The sequence below is a fragment of the Halichoeres trimaculatus genome, unplaced genomic scaffold, assembly GCF_033239565.1.
Source record: "Halichoeres trimaculatus isolate MK-OKI-2021-1 unplaced genomic scaffold, fHalTri1.1 fHalTri1_scaffold_10, whole genome shotgun sequence".
Classification (NCBI taxonomy): Eukaryota; Metazoa; Chordata; class Actinopteri; order Labriformes; family Labridae; genus Halichoeres; species Halichoeres trimaculatus.
The window spans coordinates 19,505,349-19,526,771 of record NW_027437187.1 but is presented as its reverse complement, the minus strand read 5'-3'; the positions used below and the strand labels follow the sequence as shown (position 1 = coordinate 19,526,771).

Sequence of the window (21,423 nt, the reverse complement as noted above, 5' to 3'; positions counted from 1 at the left end):
TGCACATCAATGAGCCACGTCACACTCAATACAGGACACCAATCTATTTCACACACGTGCACTCTTACAGCCTTACACACATAAAGAGTCGAAGAGCAGCAAACTATGTGCAGCTCTACATTTTTATCAAAGAAAAAGAGGAAGAGGAGAAAAAAGAAGAGCAGCAGAGCGACAGACAGCACAGATAGAGTCGGGGCAGCAAGTGCTCACTCTCCATCCATCATAGTGAGTGTTATGTGGCTCTGAGCTGTCTGGGTGCTGTGTCATTACATCCATAATGCCTGTTGCCTCTCACAGCACATGCAATCAATCACATGCTCACATATAAACACAAGAAAAAATTAAACACTTGGAGTGTAGTCAGTGTGAACCCTGTGCCTGCCAGAAAAGCCTTTCTTAGTGTAGTTTCTTGCATTACAGCACAGCTAGCCTAACATTTACTCATATGTCCCACTAGGCAGGTGAAGTGACACTGAGCGGGTCTGTGCATGTGTGCGTGAAGCTCAATGAATGTTTTGAAACGAGATGTCCAAATGTCTCAGATCACTGTGTCCTACACAGAAACAAACACAGGCATGCACTTCTTTGCAAATCTGTGGAGATGTTACAGAGTTGTTAATTTTCTCCAGGTTGCTGATGTGTTGTGTTTTTCTGTGTGGATTTCTAGCCACTATTGTGTTGAATGAGCTGAACTGGACTGAGGCGTTGGAAGATGTGTTTCGGAAGAACAGAGAGGATGACCCAACCCTCCTTTGGCAGGTGTTTGGTAGTGCTACAGGCCTGGCTCGCTACTATCCAGGTAGGTAGTATACGATCCATAATAACAGAGGCATTAGCTGATTATCATTATGAAGCAGCATGTGACTTTTAATCTCATCTGTAATAAGCTCCCAAAAAATATAGTCATACGTTTATATTTGTTCACACATCACTGATTTAATAAGCTTAATCAACAGTCTTTATTCCTCCAGCTTGCACTAATTCTATATACACAGGGCTTATAAAGAGCCACACAATCTTAACTGCATCAGTCTGGGGCTGCTCTCCTTCATGAGTGTTTTCTCTGCCAACCTATTTCTATTCATGAGATTGCCTGTCATTACAGTCAATATAGCTTTATGGGAAAAGTTTATGTCCAATATTCATGAATTTTCTTCTGCCATGTTTTTTTTTTACATCTGTCTTTTTCACTAAACTTCCTGACTGGTATGATCTACAGTTACACACTGGGAATTCTGGAATCTGCCAATTACTGTAAAAGAAAGCAGATTTTGTGTTTTATGCTTTACCTCACAGGTGAACATTTCAGCCTTATCACCTGCCATTCACCTCCTTATAAATAATCCAACCAAGCATTAAATATGTATTGTAAACATGTAGGACTCAATCCAAAAGACAACAAACAAATGTTTTTTGTCTCCGACATGTGCGTTCCTTGTTATCTGCACTATATGACTGACAGACACTGCTGGACTGATTATAACACCACATATTGACAGGTTATTATTAGTTCAACACTTCAGCCTGACAGTCAGGGGTGTCAATGAAACAACTCAGATCAGAATGTGTGTTTTATCTGCTTTAATGATGAAAGAATGTAATCAACACATATTTAATCTTCCTGTTCAGCTTCTCCCTGGATGGATGCCCGTAAGACACCCAGTAAAATCGACTTGTATGATGTCCGCAGGAGGCCATGGTAAGAACATAAGTCATATAATAGACCATTTGTTAGATTTTTTTTCTATACTTGTATGATAGCATTTTAGCATTAACCAGCCCAATATATTTGATCAACTTTTTAAAGTGGGTCTTTTGATGTATGCAATCTAAGCAATCATGTGCAAATGTTTGGTTGATAACATGTTTGTAATTGCTGCTGGAGTGTGTGTCCCAGACCAGCCTGTGAGTCATTCATTAATCTTTATACAGGTACATTCAAGGAGCCGCCTCACCTAAAGATATGCTAATCCTCGTGGATGCGTGAGTCACTTGATAACATCATTGATCTGTAACCTTCACACATCAGCCATGATTTCCCCTGGTTATAATTCATGCCTTCCTAGATTTGCCACATAATGTAATGTATTTCCCCAGGCAGAAGCTGTTTTAATTATGTCTTGTAGAGTCTCAGGGGCCAATGGCAGAGCTAACTGATCACAGTGAGAATCTGGCAGATATTTATTCATTTGTTTATTTATTTATGTTGCAGGAGCGGGAGTGTGTCTGGCTTGACTCTCAAACTGATCAGGACGTCGGTCAGTGAGATGCTAGAGACTCTGTCTGATGATGACTACGTCAATGTAGTTTATGTGAGTATCATACTAGCTGTGCCTTTTGTGGTCTCACTTTGGGGAAAGTTGCATGCTGGGAAAAAAGAGCCCTCAGTGATGGATAATTTCAAAGTGCACGCACGGATGGGTTTATGTATTCTGACGCTTGTTTTTGTACTGTTAGACGTGTATGAAAAGGAACCCAGATCATGTGGGCACCTGTCAGCTACTCTTTCGGGGTATACAAAAAGATGTCATGTACGTGCCCACACAACACCTGCCCACACACACACACACACACATTTACACACAAGAGAGGCAGAGGGATGGATGACAAGTAATGAAATATGGATTTCTCCCAGGTCTGGCCACCCTGAAACAGACCTTCAATGAAATACCCACTGCTCTATTTGGTGTACAGGATTAAAACTCTGCACTACATGCCCCCCGCCCTGTCTCGTTACCCAACTGTGTGTGTGTGTGTATGTGTGTGTGTGTGTGTGTGTGTGTGTGTGTGTGTGTGTGTGTGTGTGTGTGTGTGTGTGTGTGTGTGTGTGTGTGTGTGTGTGTGTGTGTGTGTGTGTGTGCTCATGTGTGTGCACTCCCACTGCTCCTAAAGGAATTAAAGCTGCACCTCTGACTGGAGTGAACTACAGGAAACACTCATCCATCACTTTCTTGAACTCCCCATCACTCTTTCCTTCATCATTGAGTCGCACAATTCATCTCAGCATTTCACCAAATACCTTCATTCATCTCTCGGTGTCAGTCCATGATCACCCTCATTCTACACCTCCCCTCCACTATGTACAATATAGCTTCATATACAACTTTTAGACTTCCTCAGCCCCCACTTTCCCTCCTTTCATTTGGACTTTCCTTACCCACCGATCACTTTTATCACACTCCCCCTCCACCTTTCATTCCCTGACCATCTATTCTAGGCCCTCCAAGCTTGTGATTACACTCAGAGAGAGCCAATCAGGGGACTGTGTGGTGCCTAGATGGGCGCCTGTGGAGGTGTTTATTGAGATGGGTCTTTAAAGGGATTGGAGCTGTCTTCACTTTACTTGCACAAAGACAGCCATTCAGCCTCTGTTTCCTCTCTCCGGGGACCCTTTGTCTTGGACACAATGTATTCAGTTTCATTGTTGACTCACAATTCACCAAAGATCTGCAATTACTGGAATCTGTCGGGGGGATCGGTGTTTATCTAAGTGAGTAAAGCATGTCAAAGTGATGAAGATTGGTTTAATAGAAGTTGAACTTGGTTCTGATGCAGAACTTCCTTCTGGTTTTTGTTTTCCTGATGTCCCCTGATGCTGTATCACTGTGGACGGGCCATGGAAGGGAATGGTACCGATATAGAGATGAATGGAGAAGTTACGTTCAGTTTAAAGCTAGCGGGAGAACATTATGTATGATGGTGTTAGCAGTAGGGCCGCACCAATCCATTTTTCTGAGTAAGTGATACCAATACCAATAGCTGGGCTTTTGTGTTGGTTGATACCGATAATGATTCAATTTAAGTATTACTTCAAAATTTTCTATTCCTTAGAATGGCTATGAGTCTGACGTTATACTTTTGCAATTTCATACTTTTTTTTAACCCTGTAAAGAAAAATGAGATCGAAAATAAAAAAAAACTGTGTTATTATTTTATGGGATAATAAAAGTGTGGTTATTAGATCTCCCATACTAACAGGGATTACAGTTCATTATTGCTGGACATATCCCTGTTTTTTCACACTATTTTAGCTCTGCCTTGCACACATGTACAGACCAACAGGAGTTGATGAAGAAGTACTTGCACATGGTTGTTGTAAATACAGTGCAACATAGAACTGAGTTGAATAGATCTGTGCTACAGATTGGCCCTTTTTGTCACTATCTGTTCTAACTTTTTGAGTCCGTGGCTGACCGACACCTGATACCAGGATCACATTGGTGCATACATTTTAACAGGGGCAGCAGAAAAATACGTGTAAGCCCAGAGGACCTTTCCCACGACTTGAGCCACTTTAAAATACACTCGTGCCCAAAGTGCCGGTACTTACTTATTTAAATAAAACCATTAAGAGTCAACAGGAAAGGCTCACTGAATGGTTTTTCATGCTTAGAGAAATGGTATAAATTCCTCCCGTTGCCTCATTTTAACAGTACAGAGAGTTTTGAATGTATTGCTCTGTTTAGCATATTTTGCTAGCACTGTTTTCGTGTTTGGTCTCAAAAAGTTGCGTCCCGCTTTCTTTGATGTCCTACAAACCACACTTTCACAGCAAAAGGGTGCATATCATTCAATCTTCAATCAACTCTGGGAATAAAGTAGAGCTGAAACGATTCCTTGAATGATTCGAGGTACTCAATTACAAAAAATACTCGAGTAATTTTCTCTGCCTCGAGGAATCATTTAATTTTGAAAAAAAGATCAAAGAGTGGTATTTCAAATAGAGCTGAGGCCATATTTAGAGGGTTTTCAGACCCCTCAAGCTACCTCTTATACAAAACAGCAACTAGCAACAAATCTAGCTTATTTTTTGGAGTTTGGAGACTAATGGGTCATTCTACGAAACGGGTGCCATTTGGGTCCGCAACATTTGATGAGATGTACACAGCACAAAAAATGTGTCAAAGTGTGTTTACAAATTTTGGAGCTACCAAAGCAAGTGCTCTTATTGACATGCTGTACCAGAAAATTCTATTTCTTACAGAGAAAATTTTTCATTTTAAAAATAACTGCTCTTTAACTAAACAAAAATGTATTTTATCCGATTACTCGATTAATTGATTGGATTTTCAATAGAATACTCGAATACTAAAATATTCGATAGCTGCAGCCCTAGAATAAAGCCATACTCCCTTGTTCTACTATGTTGGAAAGAATGACTGGAACTTGGTTTGTTTGCCTTGATAACATCGCTAAATGGATGCGAGTGTGAGCTGGCAGGCTAACCACCCAAGAGATTTGCGGTGATGCACCTGCAAGACACATTGAAGTACTTGTAACATCATGAAACAAATGTACTATTTAACATAATTCTTAAATGTTTATGTAAGAACATTAATTGTGTAGATTACAACACAATTGTTTTATTATTCATTTATATACTTCGTCCTCTGCCTTATTGTAAATATTCCCTGTGTGCCAACATATATTGCCTCACGTGCCAGCTATGGCGCTCGTCCTTTAGTTTGCCTACCCCTGTGTTGGCCCATTAGAGTAGTCCTACTTACAGTGATTAGTCAGAGGTGGTCTTTGAGCTTCATTTTGAAAGTTTATTCCTATACCTTCATATTGGGTGATTCTAGTTCATTTTAAATTCTATTATTACACAAAACTTCGCTGTTAACTGTTTTTCTCTGTAGTTAAGTTGTCTGGATTACTTGTACTCCACACTAGTCTTCAATATGCAGAAAAACATAGCCCACGACTTTCTTGATTGTGAGTTATTCTACAAAATAACACAGACAGAGCAACAACTTTTTCCATAAAGTAAAAAATTGTCTATCCCCGCAGGGACTTTTTTCAGTATACCTCCCAAAACTTGAATGTCTACAGCTTTCAAAGTCCAAAGAGCTCCAGTTCAGTTCTGCATGGCACTGGCATCCTCTGGTTCAGACAGATACTTGTTTTTTATTATTAAGTCCTAGTCACAGCAGAAGTACCTCTCAGAGTCTCTAGGCATGGACATATACATACTGGCTGACAGCAAAGCCTTGAGTTTTCACTGGAGGTACTTGTCATCTCTTTATGCGGAATGAGTCCTTCTCTTAAGTATCCTGGTTCATAGATGTATACACTTGGCAGCACAGTTAACACTTCATAATCACAGATTTTCCTTTTTCTTCTCTGAGTTGCCTGGAACATTAATTATTAGCTGAGCAAAACAGCTGATGTGCTGCATATAAACAGAAATGTATGCAAAAAGAAGATAATGAAGGAAATCAAAACGCTGTTATTATAATAAACAATATGTGAGTAATAAGCTACTGCTTCTGCCAGCATTTCTGCTTTTATAATTATAATTTTCCTGAGGGATTTCTATGATGCAGAATATAGAAACATACAGCCCAGTTCATTACTGTTGAAAGCCAGCATATTAATGATCACAGTAGTCTTAAACAAACCTAGAATTTAGTGAGATTATTATGATTCAAACTTGATTTATCTGGAGGTAAAACATTTTTTTAGAGGGTGGACACAGAACCACATGACATTAACCTGGTAACGTTGCTGTGGGAGAAATTTGTCAACTAGAGGTTACCACACATAACAGTGTACCCTGCTTTATAATTCATTTTACTGTTAGTGGGACCATAATCTACAAAATGTGACATCTGTATTCAAGGAGACAATAAAAGATTGAGACCAAAAACTCATCGGTAACGCACTCAGCCAAATCGTTTGCATACAACTGGATTTTTATGAGCAAACAGCGCAGTCATCCCTGACGGCTGTTAGCAATTCTGCTAGAAAGAACATAGAGATGAGGCATTTCTACATTGGCTTCTCTGGAAACCAAGAGACCACATCCACTTTTTGGATACAGGTCACTGATTAGTCTGAGGTTTAATTCACACTCTTTACCATCATGTGATTTTGTTCTAATCCTGCTCCATGCTGACGTGTTATTAAATAAAGTTATCAGATAAAAGCAGTGTAGCTAAGTGAAAACAATGTTGTGACCACTCTGTGTAAAGATGTCCCAAATCTAAAAAAATCAGACAGTAATAAGTCATAATAATAAACCCCATTGTCTCACAGAGACTCATTATTCATTTCTCCTGTCACCTCCTCCTTTGTCTATTCCTCATGTCATCAACTCGAACACCTACATACGCACAGCGCCCTATGTCTGGCCCTTAGGGTGTTGTAACCTGACACTTAATCATTAATCTCTGATATTACCCATAAATCCCTTCTCATTAACAGTAGCCCAGGGACTGAGTTGGCATTTGGTCATGCAGGATGCTCACACACTTCCTCAACAGCTGTGCAAGGATGGAAGAATGCTGTTGGCTCTTCCTGTCCGCTCATTTTTTTTCCTCTCCATTCTCATCCACTCGGTTTTTCTTCCCCTAACTTTTTCCTCTTCTCACTTCCCCTCATTCTCCCACCGTCACTTTTACCCATCCTGCTCAGCTGTGTCAGCGGGTGTCATCGCTGTTAGCCTGCATCAGTCCAGTGGGCAAGCCAGAGTACCAAAGCGTAGTAGCAGACAGTCCGGCGGGATTAGAGCTCAAAGATTAGCCTTCTCTCTTGTGTCATCGTTAATCCATTCCCAGGGCTGGGACTATCACACACACACACTCGCGCACACATAATACACACACAGTATTACAAAAGCTGCTGTAATAGGATCACAAGGGAACAGACAAATTTGTCATAGATTTTATTCACATGTGTGTGCAAGGCCATAACACAGCCCAATAAAGCAGGAATATGTTTCTTTTTATGGGATTATAAATGTGTTCAACTTCTCTATTTTTTATGTAATGGGCTTATCTGGAGACAATATTTTTGAGCGTCATGACATTGGCAACATGACTTTCTTGTTTTCTTAGAAACACACCTCACATCACTCTCCTGCTTTTAAATGCTGCACTCACACACTCCCCCTCCTCTTTCTTGTTCTGTCTTCTTCTTGTCACTTTTTGCTCCTCACCTTCCTACATTCCCCTCTCACCTTCCTCACTTCTCCTTTTAATAGATTATGTGTTGAGCCCCCCACCCTCCCAATATTGATCCAATTATGTGAATTTACAGTTTGGTGTGTTAAATTTTATGTCTTCATGCGCTGCCTTGATCAAGTCTCATCAAACTGCAGGCATAGTCTGTATTCCTTTCAGTTCAATGTGTCCTTCGGCTATTGTCAATCTAAAAGAAACTTCAAGGCTGTCAGGCTCATTGGAAACACAAACGCACTCACATCCACCCGTAGAATCAGGGCTCTTTTTGCCTTCTTAGTTGTCGGTGTAGATCAGAGTTTTCTGCGTCCCCATTGGCCATCTCAAACAGACACATTGATTAGCTGAGATCGATGGGGTGCAGTATTGTTTTAGAAGAGTTCTGCAACACAATAGATGTGCTGGTTCACTATTCTGCTGCCCTATGTCCCATCAATTCGACTGTTTTATGCTTTATTGTGTAGTGTATTCCATCGTGTGTACTCAGTGGCATTGTTAGCTCTCTAAACTGTTGAGGCTTTATCAATAAAAAAAAAAAGGTGGACTGTTATACTTGGGGCACAGCTCTGCACAGGCTGAGGCAGGCCTTTGGGTGGAGTGTAATCATTTGGTGTTGGGGGAAACAGACACTCTCACCTTTTAAAAATGATAGTGTTGCTAGCAAACCTTGTTCTTATATAGCAGAATCTTGTTTCCATGGGTACCAAATCATTGAGCTCCGAGGACGTGAAGCAATTAGTGGGGTTTGATGAATGTGTCTGTTTACCACTGCTTGATAACACAGCCAAGGCCAGGTGGGAGTGTTTTGTGTGCATGTTTCTATGTGTGTGTTCTGCATTTCTAATGTTAAATCTGCACACATGGTGTAATCATAAATAATTTGTAGGTCACAACTCCTCACCTCTGTTTCACAGTTTAATACCAGGGTGAAGAAAACAGCATGTTTTGACCATCTGGTTCAAGCCAATGTGAGGAACAAGAAGCTGCTGAAGGATGCTGTGCAGAACATCACGGCCAAAGGAATCACTAACTACACCAAGGGCTTTGAGTTTGCATTTGAACAGCTCTCTGTGGTAAGATTCTTCAGTGTACTGGCTTAATGAAAAGAAAACTTAAGATTTTATTTTACTTTATTGTACCAAGAGAGAAGAAAAGGCTCAGAAGAAGTTTTAAGTGAAGATTGTCTTTGGTGCATCTGCATTTTGGTTCCAGCAGCAGGAGTAGGATTGTCTTTCACTGCCATCTGCTGGCTGAATGACATACCTAGAATTACAGACAGTAGAGACAAATCAAGAACCATCAGACATTTAACTGTTGCCTTTAAATGGGAAATTAAATGTGTATTCTGGTAATTTATCATAATAGGGGGTGGCAGCTGAAGGACATTCAGCCAATCCAAACCAAAGTTCATATTCCCTAAAGTTCAAACTCTGTGTAAAATAAAGGTGCTGAAAGTGATCAAAGATAATTATGTGGCTTAATTATGCATTTCACCCCCCAAAAATATTTAGTCTTTCCACATCCTGATTTAAATTTGTCATGAAAAGCATTTTTGTTTCTTCCTTTTGACCAGATGAATGTGAGCAGAGCAAACTGCAATAAGATCATTATGCTGTTTACTGACGGAGGCGAGGAGAGAGCCCAGGCCATACTGGAGAAGTACAATGCTGACAAAAAGGTACATTCACCACACACACACACACACACACACACACACACACACACACACACACACACACACACACACATACACACACACACACACACACACACACACACACACACACACACAAAGAGGCACAGGCTGCCTGGGAACTGTTATACAGTCCAGTGAATTATTTTATCTTCATGGATATGCTCCCTTTTGCGTTTTTTTTTCTCTTTTTTTGTATACTTTATTTTTTGATCAACACTCACAGCTCTTTGGAACTACCTCTGGGTCCCAATTTCCGTGTGCACATCCTCACTACCCTGTTTATTCAGAAGGCAAAGGAGGTGTTTTTGCATGTTATGTAAAACGAAAGATAACTCACACAAACATGTATACATTCAGCGCACATACACACACATACACACACACACACCTACACACGCACACACACACACACACACACACACAGAAAAAAAGTCCCAAATGTGTACATAAAAGAAGGTTTAGGGGGGTTGCATATTCTTATCAATTTGAAGAGTGTCTGTAATTAGTCTCAAATAAAATAGCAGTATGTTAAATATAAAAATGTTGAAATGTGTTTTTGTCTCATCAGTTATTTTTATGGTACTTTGGATGGTTTCATACCAGTTATTTGTAGATATTCCAACACATTTCAATCAGTTATCCAAATTCACATTGTATTACATCTAATTTATTGTAGAAAACTGAAAAAAAGCTTTCCTACTAAAAGAATGATAATGATAATAAAAAGACAATTTTGATGTTTTGTGAGCTGGCTGTGGTAAAATCTGTTGTCTGCCAATCTGAAATTTAGCAGTTTAATTTTAGCCTCTGTAGTCACATGTTTCCAGGTCCAGGTCTTATGCATAATTTTATTGCTTTGAAAGAAAACTCAGTACATTGGCAAGACATAAACCTTCTTAGCTCAATCCTTTAAGGACTCGAATGTTTGATTTCAACAGAATTCTGGCCTCTGAAAATGCAAATAGCTAATCTTTGTTTAGGACAGGGCGCAGGGGGGTGCACCTTGCTGCATGTGTGGTTATGAGGCATTATTCAATTGAATAAACTGGTCCCAACGACACAGCAACAGCATGTAAATGGGATTAAATTGAAAGAGTGAATGTGACATGTTGTGTCAAAGAGCTTTGAATGGTCTAAAAGAAATAGAATATCAGAATGTAAATCTAATCTATTTGCCATTTGAATAACGTTGAACTAAATCTTTAATCAAGGTGAGGATCTTTACCTTCTCAGTAGGACAGCACAACTACGATAAAGGACCCATTCAGTGGATGGCCTGCTCCAACAAAGGTACAGCACACACCCTAACACCATTCTTCCACAAGTCTATAATCTGTCACTTTGATTTTAATCCCCGTACTAGACACACTTTTATGAGCTTAAATGACAAAAAAAAATGTTTGCGGAAGATGGATGGTAAAGTTATGAATTAGTTTGTCTTTGGAAAGAGGAGCTTCCCTCGAGCTTCTCTGTTATCAACCCTTTTGAAATTTTCTTGGTCAAACATTGAAATATTCACTGCTTTTATATAACTCAGAAATGTCTGGATGTCAGCTCTGGGCTTTGTCCTCTTTCCGCTCAGGAATTTGCTCTCGTACAGAGATGAGAAAAGTTCTTTGTGTTATGTTGTCAGTGTGGCATGAACATTTGTTTTGATTATCTCTTCAGGCTACTTCTACGAGATTCCCTCCATTGGAGCCATCAGAATAAATACACAGGTGATGACATGTTGCCACGAAATTTGAGGGCTTAGAATTTTATTTTCAAAGAATACTTAACCTGCTTAATGGCTATTTTTCTGTCATCTTTAGGAGTACCTGGATGTCCTGGGTAGACCAATGGTTCTGGCTGACAAGCAGGCCAAGCAAGTCCAGTGGACTAATGTTTACCTTGATGCTCTGGTATGAGACTTTTGTGGCTGTTAATTCAGGGAATCTAAAGAACAATGTGGAGGTATTTCTGAGTTAACTAGTGCATTCTTTTGACTCTCAGGAGCTGGGTCTGGTCATTACAGGGACACTACCTGTCTTCAATAAAACAAAGACCAAAGATGACAAAAATGGCGAGGTGAAGTAAATGAATGTTTGAACACATTGTAAGCTGTTGAAATATTTCGGGCTCTGATGATTCTCCTCTTCCTCATTCAAGTACCAGAACCAGTTGATTCTTGGCGTAATGGGGATTGATGTTTCCTTGGTTGACATCAAGAAACTCACACCACGCTTCACAGTGAGTTTCATATTCTTATGGGATCACATGCATTCAGAAAAATAATACATTTATCACACTTAAGTGTGGTGACTCAGCTGTGAAAAACTTGCAAAGAGCTTTTGTCCCTCTTGTGTAATTAATGAGAAGTGAATAAAAATGTCTTTGACTACTGCCCACTACTTTCATATTACTCTATGTTTTGTCGAAACAAGAGATCCTTGCCTTGCACACTTTTTAACAAGCCGTTACCTTACAGCAAAAACTGAAGTGCAAGCAAGTATTTGTATATTATTTCTAGTAAACAGCTTATCAGACTTAATATAAGTCGCATTCATCTGACAGGTCTAGAAAAATGTCTTAATTACAAAATAAAAAAAATGAGACCTATATTACAGAAAGAAACTGCTAATGGGCGACAAAAATGCTTGTCAAGATTCTCTAAATAAAAATTATGACTCAATCTAAGAAGCTTAACCAGCAGTTTTTTCTTGCCCCATTTGCATCAAGCTTTTGTTCTTTAATATCTTGAACTAAAACACTGTCTCTGGAATTGTCAGGTAAATGTGGCTCAAACAAAGTCTGATAAGATAGTTTAAAAAGAATTATGACATAAACACCTGCTCAGATTTTGTTTTTTACAGTGCAGTTGTCATTGAATCATTTGTTTTTTTATGCACATGGATTCAATTTCCTTGTTAACTTATTATCTGTGGCTTCAGATTGGTCCAAATGGATACTACTTTGCCATTGATCCCAATGGATATGTCCTGCTGCACCCCAATCTTCAGCCAAAGGTAGGCCATCTGACTGCACATACTGCTTTAAGATCAGCAGACCATGTCCTAAGGCATTAAAATATATTCTCACCATTTCAAATGGAAACAAAATCATTTCACCGATTCAATAAATAATATACAGGCCATCAGATGATGGCTCTTTCAGACTCTTTCCTTTTAATCACCTCATCATTTCTCACAGGGAGAATTTGTTCCCCAGTTAAAGTACAGAAGGTCACTTATTGCTGTGTAAGATTAAATAGATATGTGGACCTGGCTTTCGGTGTCTTTCACCTTGGAGATAAATAATGCTTCTGCTGTTTGACTTGTCTACATACTTGGACAGAGCTTTTATTAATAAAATGCAATAATTTCAAGAGCTTTTTGTGCTTTAGCTTACTTTTAGACAGTTAGATCCATGTAATCTGTGTCATTAAATTCTAATCTAAGAAAATAAAGCGTGAAGGAAATATTATGCAACTTGTGTTCATGGGCAAAGTGCTCAGGGTGATCCTACGACTTGGGAAACAAATGCGGATGCACTGTTATGCATTGACCCATTGGTATTTAGTCATGACCTTACAGAAGTTTTCAACTCTCCACCTTCAGCAGACAGAACAGGCTCTGACAGGCTGCCAAGTAGCAGGTTGCTGCCAAAGACTGTGATTTAAGTACGGGGTCAAATGTTCAGAGAGGCACCTCTTTGGATCTGAAACCCTCCCTGATCTTTCAGCTGAACTGAGAGGTTGAACTTTGAGCTGTGTATGTGTGTGGCAACTTATTTTAAATAACATTAGAACACACATTTAGTTTCAAATTGAACACCTGTTCAGTCAGGAGCACTCTTGCTGAAGATTATTTATTTAGATGAAATAAGATTTATTTAGGAATATGCCCTCTGCCCCTTCACATCCCTACATGGATAACAGAGCCTGAGTTGGGGAGAGCATACCTTCTGTTTCTTTCATATGCATATATGAAAAGCCAAAGCAGGTGGAGCCATAGCAAAGACCAATGGGGGTATAGAACACAGCTAACATCATTGTCAATACATGACAACAGCAAAATTAGTCACAGCATTAAAGAGAGGCAAGGGTAAAGGTGGATTTCATAATGGTTTGGGAAGTAGCAGAAGTAGGCACACTAGAGCACTTTAAACAGTATGCTTGTTTTGCTATTCGCCGATTAGATGCATAGAAAGAATCAGCTGAGCTTTCTGCTGATAGGGGCTGGTGTTAAGAGCAACTACACTGTGGGATGAGTTCAGCTCATGTGGGATGAGTTGCAGGATGGATCTCATGAGTAAATGTTTTGCTTTACTGCTGCATTTTTTTGAATGGTTAAAATTACCATAAGATGTTTACATGAATGGACCAAAGGTCACAGGTTTACATTTTTGACACACAAAAATGCATCATGTTGCATATTTTCATGACTTTCCCAGAAAAGGATTCAGAATCGAAGTGTCAGACTCTGGGATAAGTATGCTGTCACGTTTCACGAGGTGAGATACGGTAGAGGTACGGTAGACAAAAGAGGTGGTCCTTAAAGTAGCAATGTGAAGGTTACTGTGTTGTAGTTCAATAGACATAGTTTTTAATAGCTTCAACAGCATTCACGGTAGATAGATGTCACTGTTACTTGTATCTGAATATCCATCTCTAAATTTCTCTAATAAATGTCATTCTGGTCACGAGTTAGTTTGACAAATGAGTTAGTATGATTCTTTTTTTGTTTGTTTTCTTTCTCTTTTCTGTTCACCTACATGTACTAGGTTAGGACAAAAACAAAAGAAAAGGCAGTCAAACATTGATTTAGCCATATCTTGATGTCTTTTTTTTTTTTTTAAGGACACCTGTTAATTAAGCACCAAGTTTTCCAATCCGGCACATATTCATTTATTTATTTATTTATTTATTTACATAATCTTGAAGCAAGGATTGGTTTGATAGCATCTGATTTTAGTCTGTAGTTCTTTTATGTCTGGTTCAAAACCTTTTTCAGCTTTCTTAAGTTTAAATTTTAACTATAATTTTAACTTTTTATTTCTGGCAACTTTACTCACTGCAGTTTGAAAATGTAAGCAAACTTAAAAAGCAAGTGTGTCTGGAAGGCAGAGAGCTGCTTGTCAATCATTCATTGTGCCACGGGACCAGCACAGTTTATGACGCGGTGAACTGATGTTCACCTTAGCTTCTTTGATTTTAGTTTTTCATCTCTCCATGTTTTTGTTGTGTTTGTTTTTCTGTCTTTGATTTTGTTTGTACATATTTTATGCAGTGTACAGAGAACTTTCCAGCTGTGGTTGTGTTCTTTATTTTGATCTTACATCTGCAGCTCACTTTAACATGGTCTGCTGACGTACAGTGTTCTCTCAGTCTCTCATCCTTTTCTTTTAATCTTCTTTCTTCTTTTCTGTAATCCCTATTTCAGCATTTGATCTTTTCACTTTGTTATTCACACCTCCCAATATCTCAGTTTCTGTTTCTTTTTATATTCTCCCACCTGTCTTGTACAGCATATGTTTGATGTATTTTTCTGTGACACCCCTTAATCTTTTACTCTTTCTTTTCTCATTTTCATGTTGAGATGTGTCATCTGTGTCATCTTCCTTTGCTGCTCCATTTCATTTAACTTACCATCAAATGTAAGAGACTCATCTCTGGCCATTCAACCAAACTTGTTATTTGTTGCTCCTCTTGTTCAGCAGTGGTTTATTCTTAAATAAGAAATGTGCTGTGACAGCCAAAAAAGCAACAAGGCAGACAAAAAGTATCTATACAATGTGTCCTCACCACATCAGCCCATACTTTGAGGTAAAGCAGAAGAAAGAAATCACTATTGAGGACTGAATAGTATCAGATTCCTTGTACTCTTTTTTATAGAGCGGCACTAGATTACTGCTACCATTTTATTCCACCATAAAGCCACTCAGACGTATAGGGTTTTTAAGAGAGGGCATTAATAGGGTCCAGTGTCACTTTGTATCAAATCTGATTCAGCTGTGTCTGGTGTTAGAAATTCAAAATGCTGCCACATGGCACCCTCTGTTTTCATACCCAGTTTGATGAGAATCATATGTTAAAGAAAATGATATTCTTCCATACTAAACTGAATACAAAAGAACAGCAAGGCTTAAATAATGTAAGTCCATTAGCTGATCAATACTGTACAAAGAGTCAGAGGGAAACTCCTCTCAATGGCCATTTGCCATTGAAAAACTCAGCCCCAGATAACAACTGTGAAATGGTCCACAGCATATTATACGCTCCCACTTTACCAACTCAGCAGTCTTCAGATATAGTGATATCAAAGTAAATTATTGCATTATAAACTGAGCTTTTAGCAGAGTGTCTCACAATAATCCTGAAGAAAATGGGTTTCTGTCAGATCGATCCCATCATGTGTCATCAATCTAATCTCACTTCAGACTCTCCTCTCCACAGAATCCTAAATTCCAGGAACCAGTTACCCTGGACTTCCTGGATGCTGAGCTGGAGAACGATATCAAAGTGGAGGTAGGGTGTGCTGATACCAGGAAACCCAAGACACAAACACAAAAACAAGAACACTCATTTTGAGGCAAAGGTGAAGAGGAGACACATTCTGGCTGTTGCAGGATGTCACATTTCTCCTCATAAAGCTTCGGCAAACAAGAATCTTACAGTGATTTACTTGCCGTAGGTAACTCTGGAGCAAACAGTTCTCTCTTAAATGAAATGGATCTGGTAGAAATAGAGCTGCATGTGTTTCTTTATCTCATCTTATAGATCAGAAAGATGATGATTGATGGTGAGACTGGGGAACAGACCATTGACACTCTGGTGAAAACTCAGGATGAGGTAAGAAAATAATAGAAAGGCTTAATATTTTTTTCTTCATGCTCTTTAGAAGCTTTGATGTAGAAGTCTTTCTGATCTTCTGCTGTATTTTTTTTTTTTTTTGATTTATTACTTGAAAACACTAGCACTCCTTACTTGAACGCTACATACTTTTCCAAATGTCTCATCTTGCGTGTATCATCCCTTGCAGAGGTACATAGATCGAGGAGTCAGGACCTACACGTGGGCACCGGTCAATGGAACAGATTACAGGTGAGCCACCTCAGCACTCTTCTAATATTTCATTACGGTTCATTAAACTGTCAGTGTCCCTAAAGAAAAATCACTGAGGCTTAACTACAGAGAGCACTCAGACTGATGGAGGACCCCACTTAAACCAACAGGGGTCACTCTCTGGTTTCTAACACTGGGCTGTGCTTTAATGCTTTAATGGGGAATGCATTTAAGTGATCGGTTTTATATTTTACTCAACCTGCAGACAAGTATACAACGTACAAATAAAGCTTGAATATATGCTTTATTCAAGATTTTTTAATTTTTACAGTCTGCTCGTTACTCAACTACATAACACCAAAATAATTTTTTCTAAACTCATTGTGTCTGTGACTGTCTTTTATTGCAGCCTGGCTCTTGTTCTGCCCAAGTACAGTGAACACTTCATTCAAGCTAAACTGGGGGATGACATGAGAGAAGCAATGTGTGAGTAAAACCTACACCCTCATGATCAAAAGTGCACAAACAGATCTGTCTGATTTCACTGCTGTCTTACAAACCAGCTCCCATGCATACTTTCCCTGGGCCGTACTCTCAAGTGTCTCCACTTGCTTTGTATCACACAACCAACCACTCCTTTGTATTAGCTGCTCAGATCACTGGATCCCCATGGAGCTTCTCTTTTGTAGTATAACCCACTGGTCAGTCACCCTCCACTCCCACACACACTCATCCACATGCTGTCCTCCTTTCTGACCCTGCCTTAGTGAGACTCTTTTGATCTTGTTCTCTTTTTCTTCTGTACTCCCCTCTTCTGGCCCTCCTTCTGGCTTGGAAGAAACAGAAATCTTAGTGATTAGCCCATCCTCTTATCAAGCTTTACATTTATCTTCTTTGTCTTAATACAAATTTGTCACTTCCATCCTTCCATACCTCCTTTTTTCCCCCCAAGTCTGTCTTTTCCCCCGGAATGCTTCCTGGGGTAACAGCCAACTAAAGCAAATTTCTCCATGTGCCTTTGTCTGATCTGTAAACCCACCCTCACCTTATTGTCTCAAAATACCCCTCTTACATTTTGTTGTGTTTCTTTTTCCTTAGCTATTTTTCTTATCTGCATTTTCCCCAAGTGTTGTCTTGCTGTATCAAAACTCTGGCTGCTTTTGCATACAGCTAAAAGCTCAAAGACATGCACAATTACCCCTTCATGTGCAGCTCTCACTCTTCATACAGTTTGCATTTTGGTTCTGATAAACTTCTTCTTTCTTCCTTCCTCCTTGCTGGGATTTAACAGCTTCACCTTGGGGCAAGTACTTTCTATTCTCTGTTGTGTGTTTTCCTCATTTTGACTCCTCGGTTGTGACAGCATGTTTAGGCATGCTATCATATGGCTTTGTGAATGGATGAATGTGTTATTGTTCACAAGTTTGATCACAACTTTATAAACTTACAAAAAGTGGGAAAATTTGTGTTTGGTAGATAATTTCTATGATGGAATAATGCTTCCTGGTGATAAATCAAATACTATTGGAAAGTCTGTTTAATTCATTTTAAATGGTGCCACATTTGTAAGGAATGTGCATTCGTAGGATGAGCAGAAGAGCAGAATATGTGGGGTATACCTGTAGAAAATTTGCCAAATCTTCTCTGCTCAAGCCAAACAGCTTATTCTGCCACCGACTCTTGTTTGGCTTAGTCTGAAGAAAGTTAAAACCAAGCAGCAATCTGGGGTCTGAAAATACGGGACATGCAGAAGTGCTAAAATCTGTAGTTCATCCAATGTCTGCTTGAGGCTGGCTCCAGAGGTACCAAAGTCTCACTAACAGCACACACTGTGTTGAGGGTGAATTTTTTTCTAACTCAGCAGTTTAGAAGATGTTTAGAAAACAAGTTTACCCAATCAGAGAGACAGCTCAGCTCGCATGTCTGACAGGCGCCCTACAATTGTCCAATATGCCGGCGCCAGCTGATTTGCTGTAAAACTTTGTTTCCCAAACAGACTGGTGATGTAACAGAGACTACATCTATTTGTTTTACAGTCTAAGGTTAGGACGAAGACTGTGGGATATTCTCCAGGTGTTTTCTTCTTGGAGGCCCCAATTCCATGGCCTGTCTATGACATTCACCATTATATGGAACCAGGCCTTCACTTTGGAGATGGTACCAGGACATGCTCCAAATGTTGCCATAACTCAGCATCTTGGAACAGCCCTGTCACATGGTGATATGCCAATCAGGTGCCAATCAACCTTATTGGTACCAGAAGCTCAAAACAAGAGTCAAATGCATCAGTAGACTAAGCTGGTTGGCATTGGAAGAGAAGATTTGGCATGGGCACAACCCACAAACTAGGTTCTACTGCTCATATCACAAATGGATGTTTCTTAAAAAAAAAAAAAAGGAAAAAAAGTGGCACCAATTAAAAGGGGAATGAACAGGCTTACCAATGGTGTAAGATATTTTTGTCAAGAAATCTTTTTACAAAAAAAAAAAAAAAAAAAAAAAATCTACCAAACACAAACTTCCTTACTTACTTTTACTTTTTTTAGTTTTTCCAAAGTCTAGCTATGCGCACAGACAGTCACTTTGATCAGTGGATATAATTAGAAGGAAAATATCAGATTCAGCACACGACCATCTGGTTTCAGTGTATTTTCATATCTTTGATGTGACACCACAAAGCATAAACGGCTAATGGTGCCGTTATTCCAAAAGAAGATATTCTGACTGAGTGTTGTGGCCCCTGTATCACTCCCTCTCCACTATAACAAGTCTGTCAGTGCACCATAAACGCTGTCAGAACGTTTACAGGCCTGTTAAAGAAAGTAACACAGCATGCCTTGCTGCCACAGACAACTCCGATAGGGAGTTTGGGACTCTTAAGTTCTCTGCACAGCCATATAGAGTTTCAGCGCTGGAGCCAGACCACCAATACCTCGATTCATCTTATCTTTCCTGCAGTAGGTGGTTCCTGCAGCCACTTGTCCTTCTAATACATTAGAGAGTCATTTCAAGCTAAGGGCGTGACTGATGAACATTTCATTTTTTTGTCATATAGCATTAAATAAGTGACCTAATCCTAGGGGGTTGAAGATAAGAAGAGTGAAGCAAAGAGTAAAAAAAAAAAGACGAGAGGGACAGTGTGGTGTGGAAAGCAATTGGGCATAGAGACACCCTGCCTGTCTACAGAGACAGAGGGACAATGAATCTGCTCAGTACGTTTTATGTGAAGGACATTGTTTCATCATGCACCAGATTTCCATGACCCTGGGGAAACTGAGTGCTCTGTAATATTTTCCGCAGACTGCGCCACACGACTCAATATGTTTTAAAGGCAGTGTCCAAAGTGTCTTCAGTTTAAGAGAGTGGTGAATGATGGCTGTAGATGCCTGTCATGTCATTTATGAGATAAGAACTACCAGACAGTGTTTTAAATGAAATCCAGACCGAGGTGGACAAAGCAATGAGTGGAGAAAACATATTCAGATATACTACTGTGTGTTTACATGTTTCTGCTTTCTCCAGATGCTCTGTCTCATTCTTTGCTGCATCCTCAAAAAAGTGTGTCTCCTTTATTTTGTCCTGGAGATGTAGTATTTTAAAAATGTCATTACTAACTGTGAGACATTTACAATTTGTTGCATGTTTCCCAGGGTATGACATCATTGTTCAGATGATGAATGCATTTTTATCAGCCCTTTGTCTTTCCTCCTCTTTCCTTCTCCATCTCTTTATCTCTGGGGTTACAACAGGGCAAGAAGGCAAGTATTTCTCTCTCAGTTATTCCCTTCCCACTGCACATGGATTTACACTCACTACCTTAATCCATCACCAGCTGTCCAGTATTTTATGTGCCTGTGTGGCGTGTATGAGTGTGTGGAAGGCTTTTCAGTTAGATTATGCGCAGTATTGTTTTTTGTGATACAATGTAAAAATACACTCCTGTGTTTTTAAATCCACGTCGTCATACGTAACCCACGCATTCACATCTCTACCTAAACAGAAAATTAACTTTAAAGTGTCTATCTGTATGGTAACAGTGATTTTCTGTTCCCAAAAGCCATGGACACCATACAGCTAGAGAGATTCGACGAGTTTGGTTACACCTACATCGCTCCAAGGTGAGTGATCCCGACTCAATAAACTGTAAAGGATAAAAAAACACACCAGGCTGCGAATGGATCTGATCAATACTGTTTCTTCAGGGAGTACTGCAAAGAGCTGAAGCTGTCACTCAACAACACACAGTTTCTCCTCGACTTCAGCCAGTACATTGACAGAAACACTCCAGATGCATGTGAGTCATGCATCTTTTTCACTGTTTTTGGCACGCTTGCACTTGTTGTGATATCACTGTTTTTTTTTTGTTCGTTTATTCGTTTGTTTTTCGGGATTAGTGATACCCCAAATGAACCTAAAGTGAACTTAATCAATATTAAGTATGAGTGGACGTCTGTGTTTCTGTTTCTGTGTATGTTATTGTGAGTCATGCTGGATGGATATCAGGATGGTCAGCATCTCAAGGTCAGAGCATGACTTTGGTCATTCGATTAGTGCAGTTTAAGCAGAGTGACATCAGCCTGATCCAGTGAATTCCCGAAAAGCCTGATGCTGTCATGGTATAACATGACTCATCAGGACCTCATTATCTAATGCGTCACCCCCCTAATATGGCTTACCACGATCATCCAGCTAATGGATAGAAGTATCCTTGTGTGTTCCAACCC

General features: G+C 39.5%; 1 protein-coding gene across 1 annotated transcript in view; it reads left to right on the top strand.

Annotated features, from left to right (window-relative positions):
• LOC141796481 (voltage-dependent calcium channel subunit alpha-2/delta-1) overlaps positions 1–21,423 on the top strand; it is a 71,071-nt gene that overhangs the window by 36,557 nt on the left and 13,091 nt on the right. The window contains exons 7-25 of the mRNA XM_074677636.1: positions 668–799; positions 1,630–1,699; positions 1,933–1,983; positions 2,213–2,312; positions 8,876–9,034; positions 9,535–9,639; positions 10,869–10,947; positions 11,326–11,375; positions 11,469–11,558; positions 11,650–11,724; positions 11,806–11,886; positions 12,588–12,662; positions 16,091–16,162; positions 16,415–16,486; positions 16,677–16,738; positions 17,109–17,185; positions 17,991–18,006; positions 20,737–20,817; positions 20,902–20,993. Of these exons, the coding sequence (XP_074533737.1) occupies positions 668–799; positions 1,630–1,699; positions 1,933–1,983; positions 2,213–2,312; positions 8,876–9,034; positions 9,535–9,639; positions 10,869–10,947; positions 11,326–11,375; positions 11,469–11,558; positions 11,650–11,724; positions 11,806–11,886; positions 12,588–12,662; positions 16,091–16,162; positions 16,415–16,486; positions 16,677–16,738; positions 17,109–17,185; positions 17,991–18,006; positions 20,737–20,817; positions 20,902–20,993 (1,539 nt within the window). The remainder of the gene's footprint in view (positions 1–667; positions 800–1,629; positions 1,700–1,932; positions 1,984–2,212; positions 2,313–8,875; positions 9,035–9,534; positions 9,640–10,868; positions 10,948–11,325; positions 11,376–11,468; positions 11,559–11,649; positions 11,725–11,805; positions 11,887–12,587; positions 12,663–16,090; positions 16,163–16,414; positions 16,487–16,676; positions 16,739–17,108; positions 17,186–17,990; positions 18,007–20,736; positions 20,818–20,901; positions 20,994–21,423) is intronic.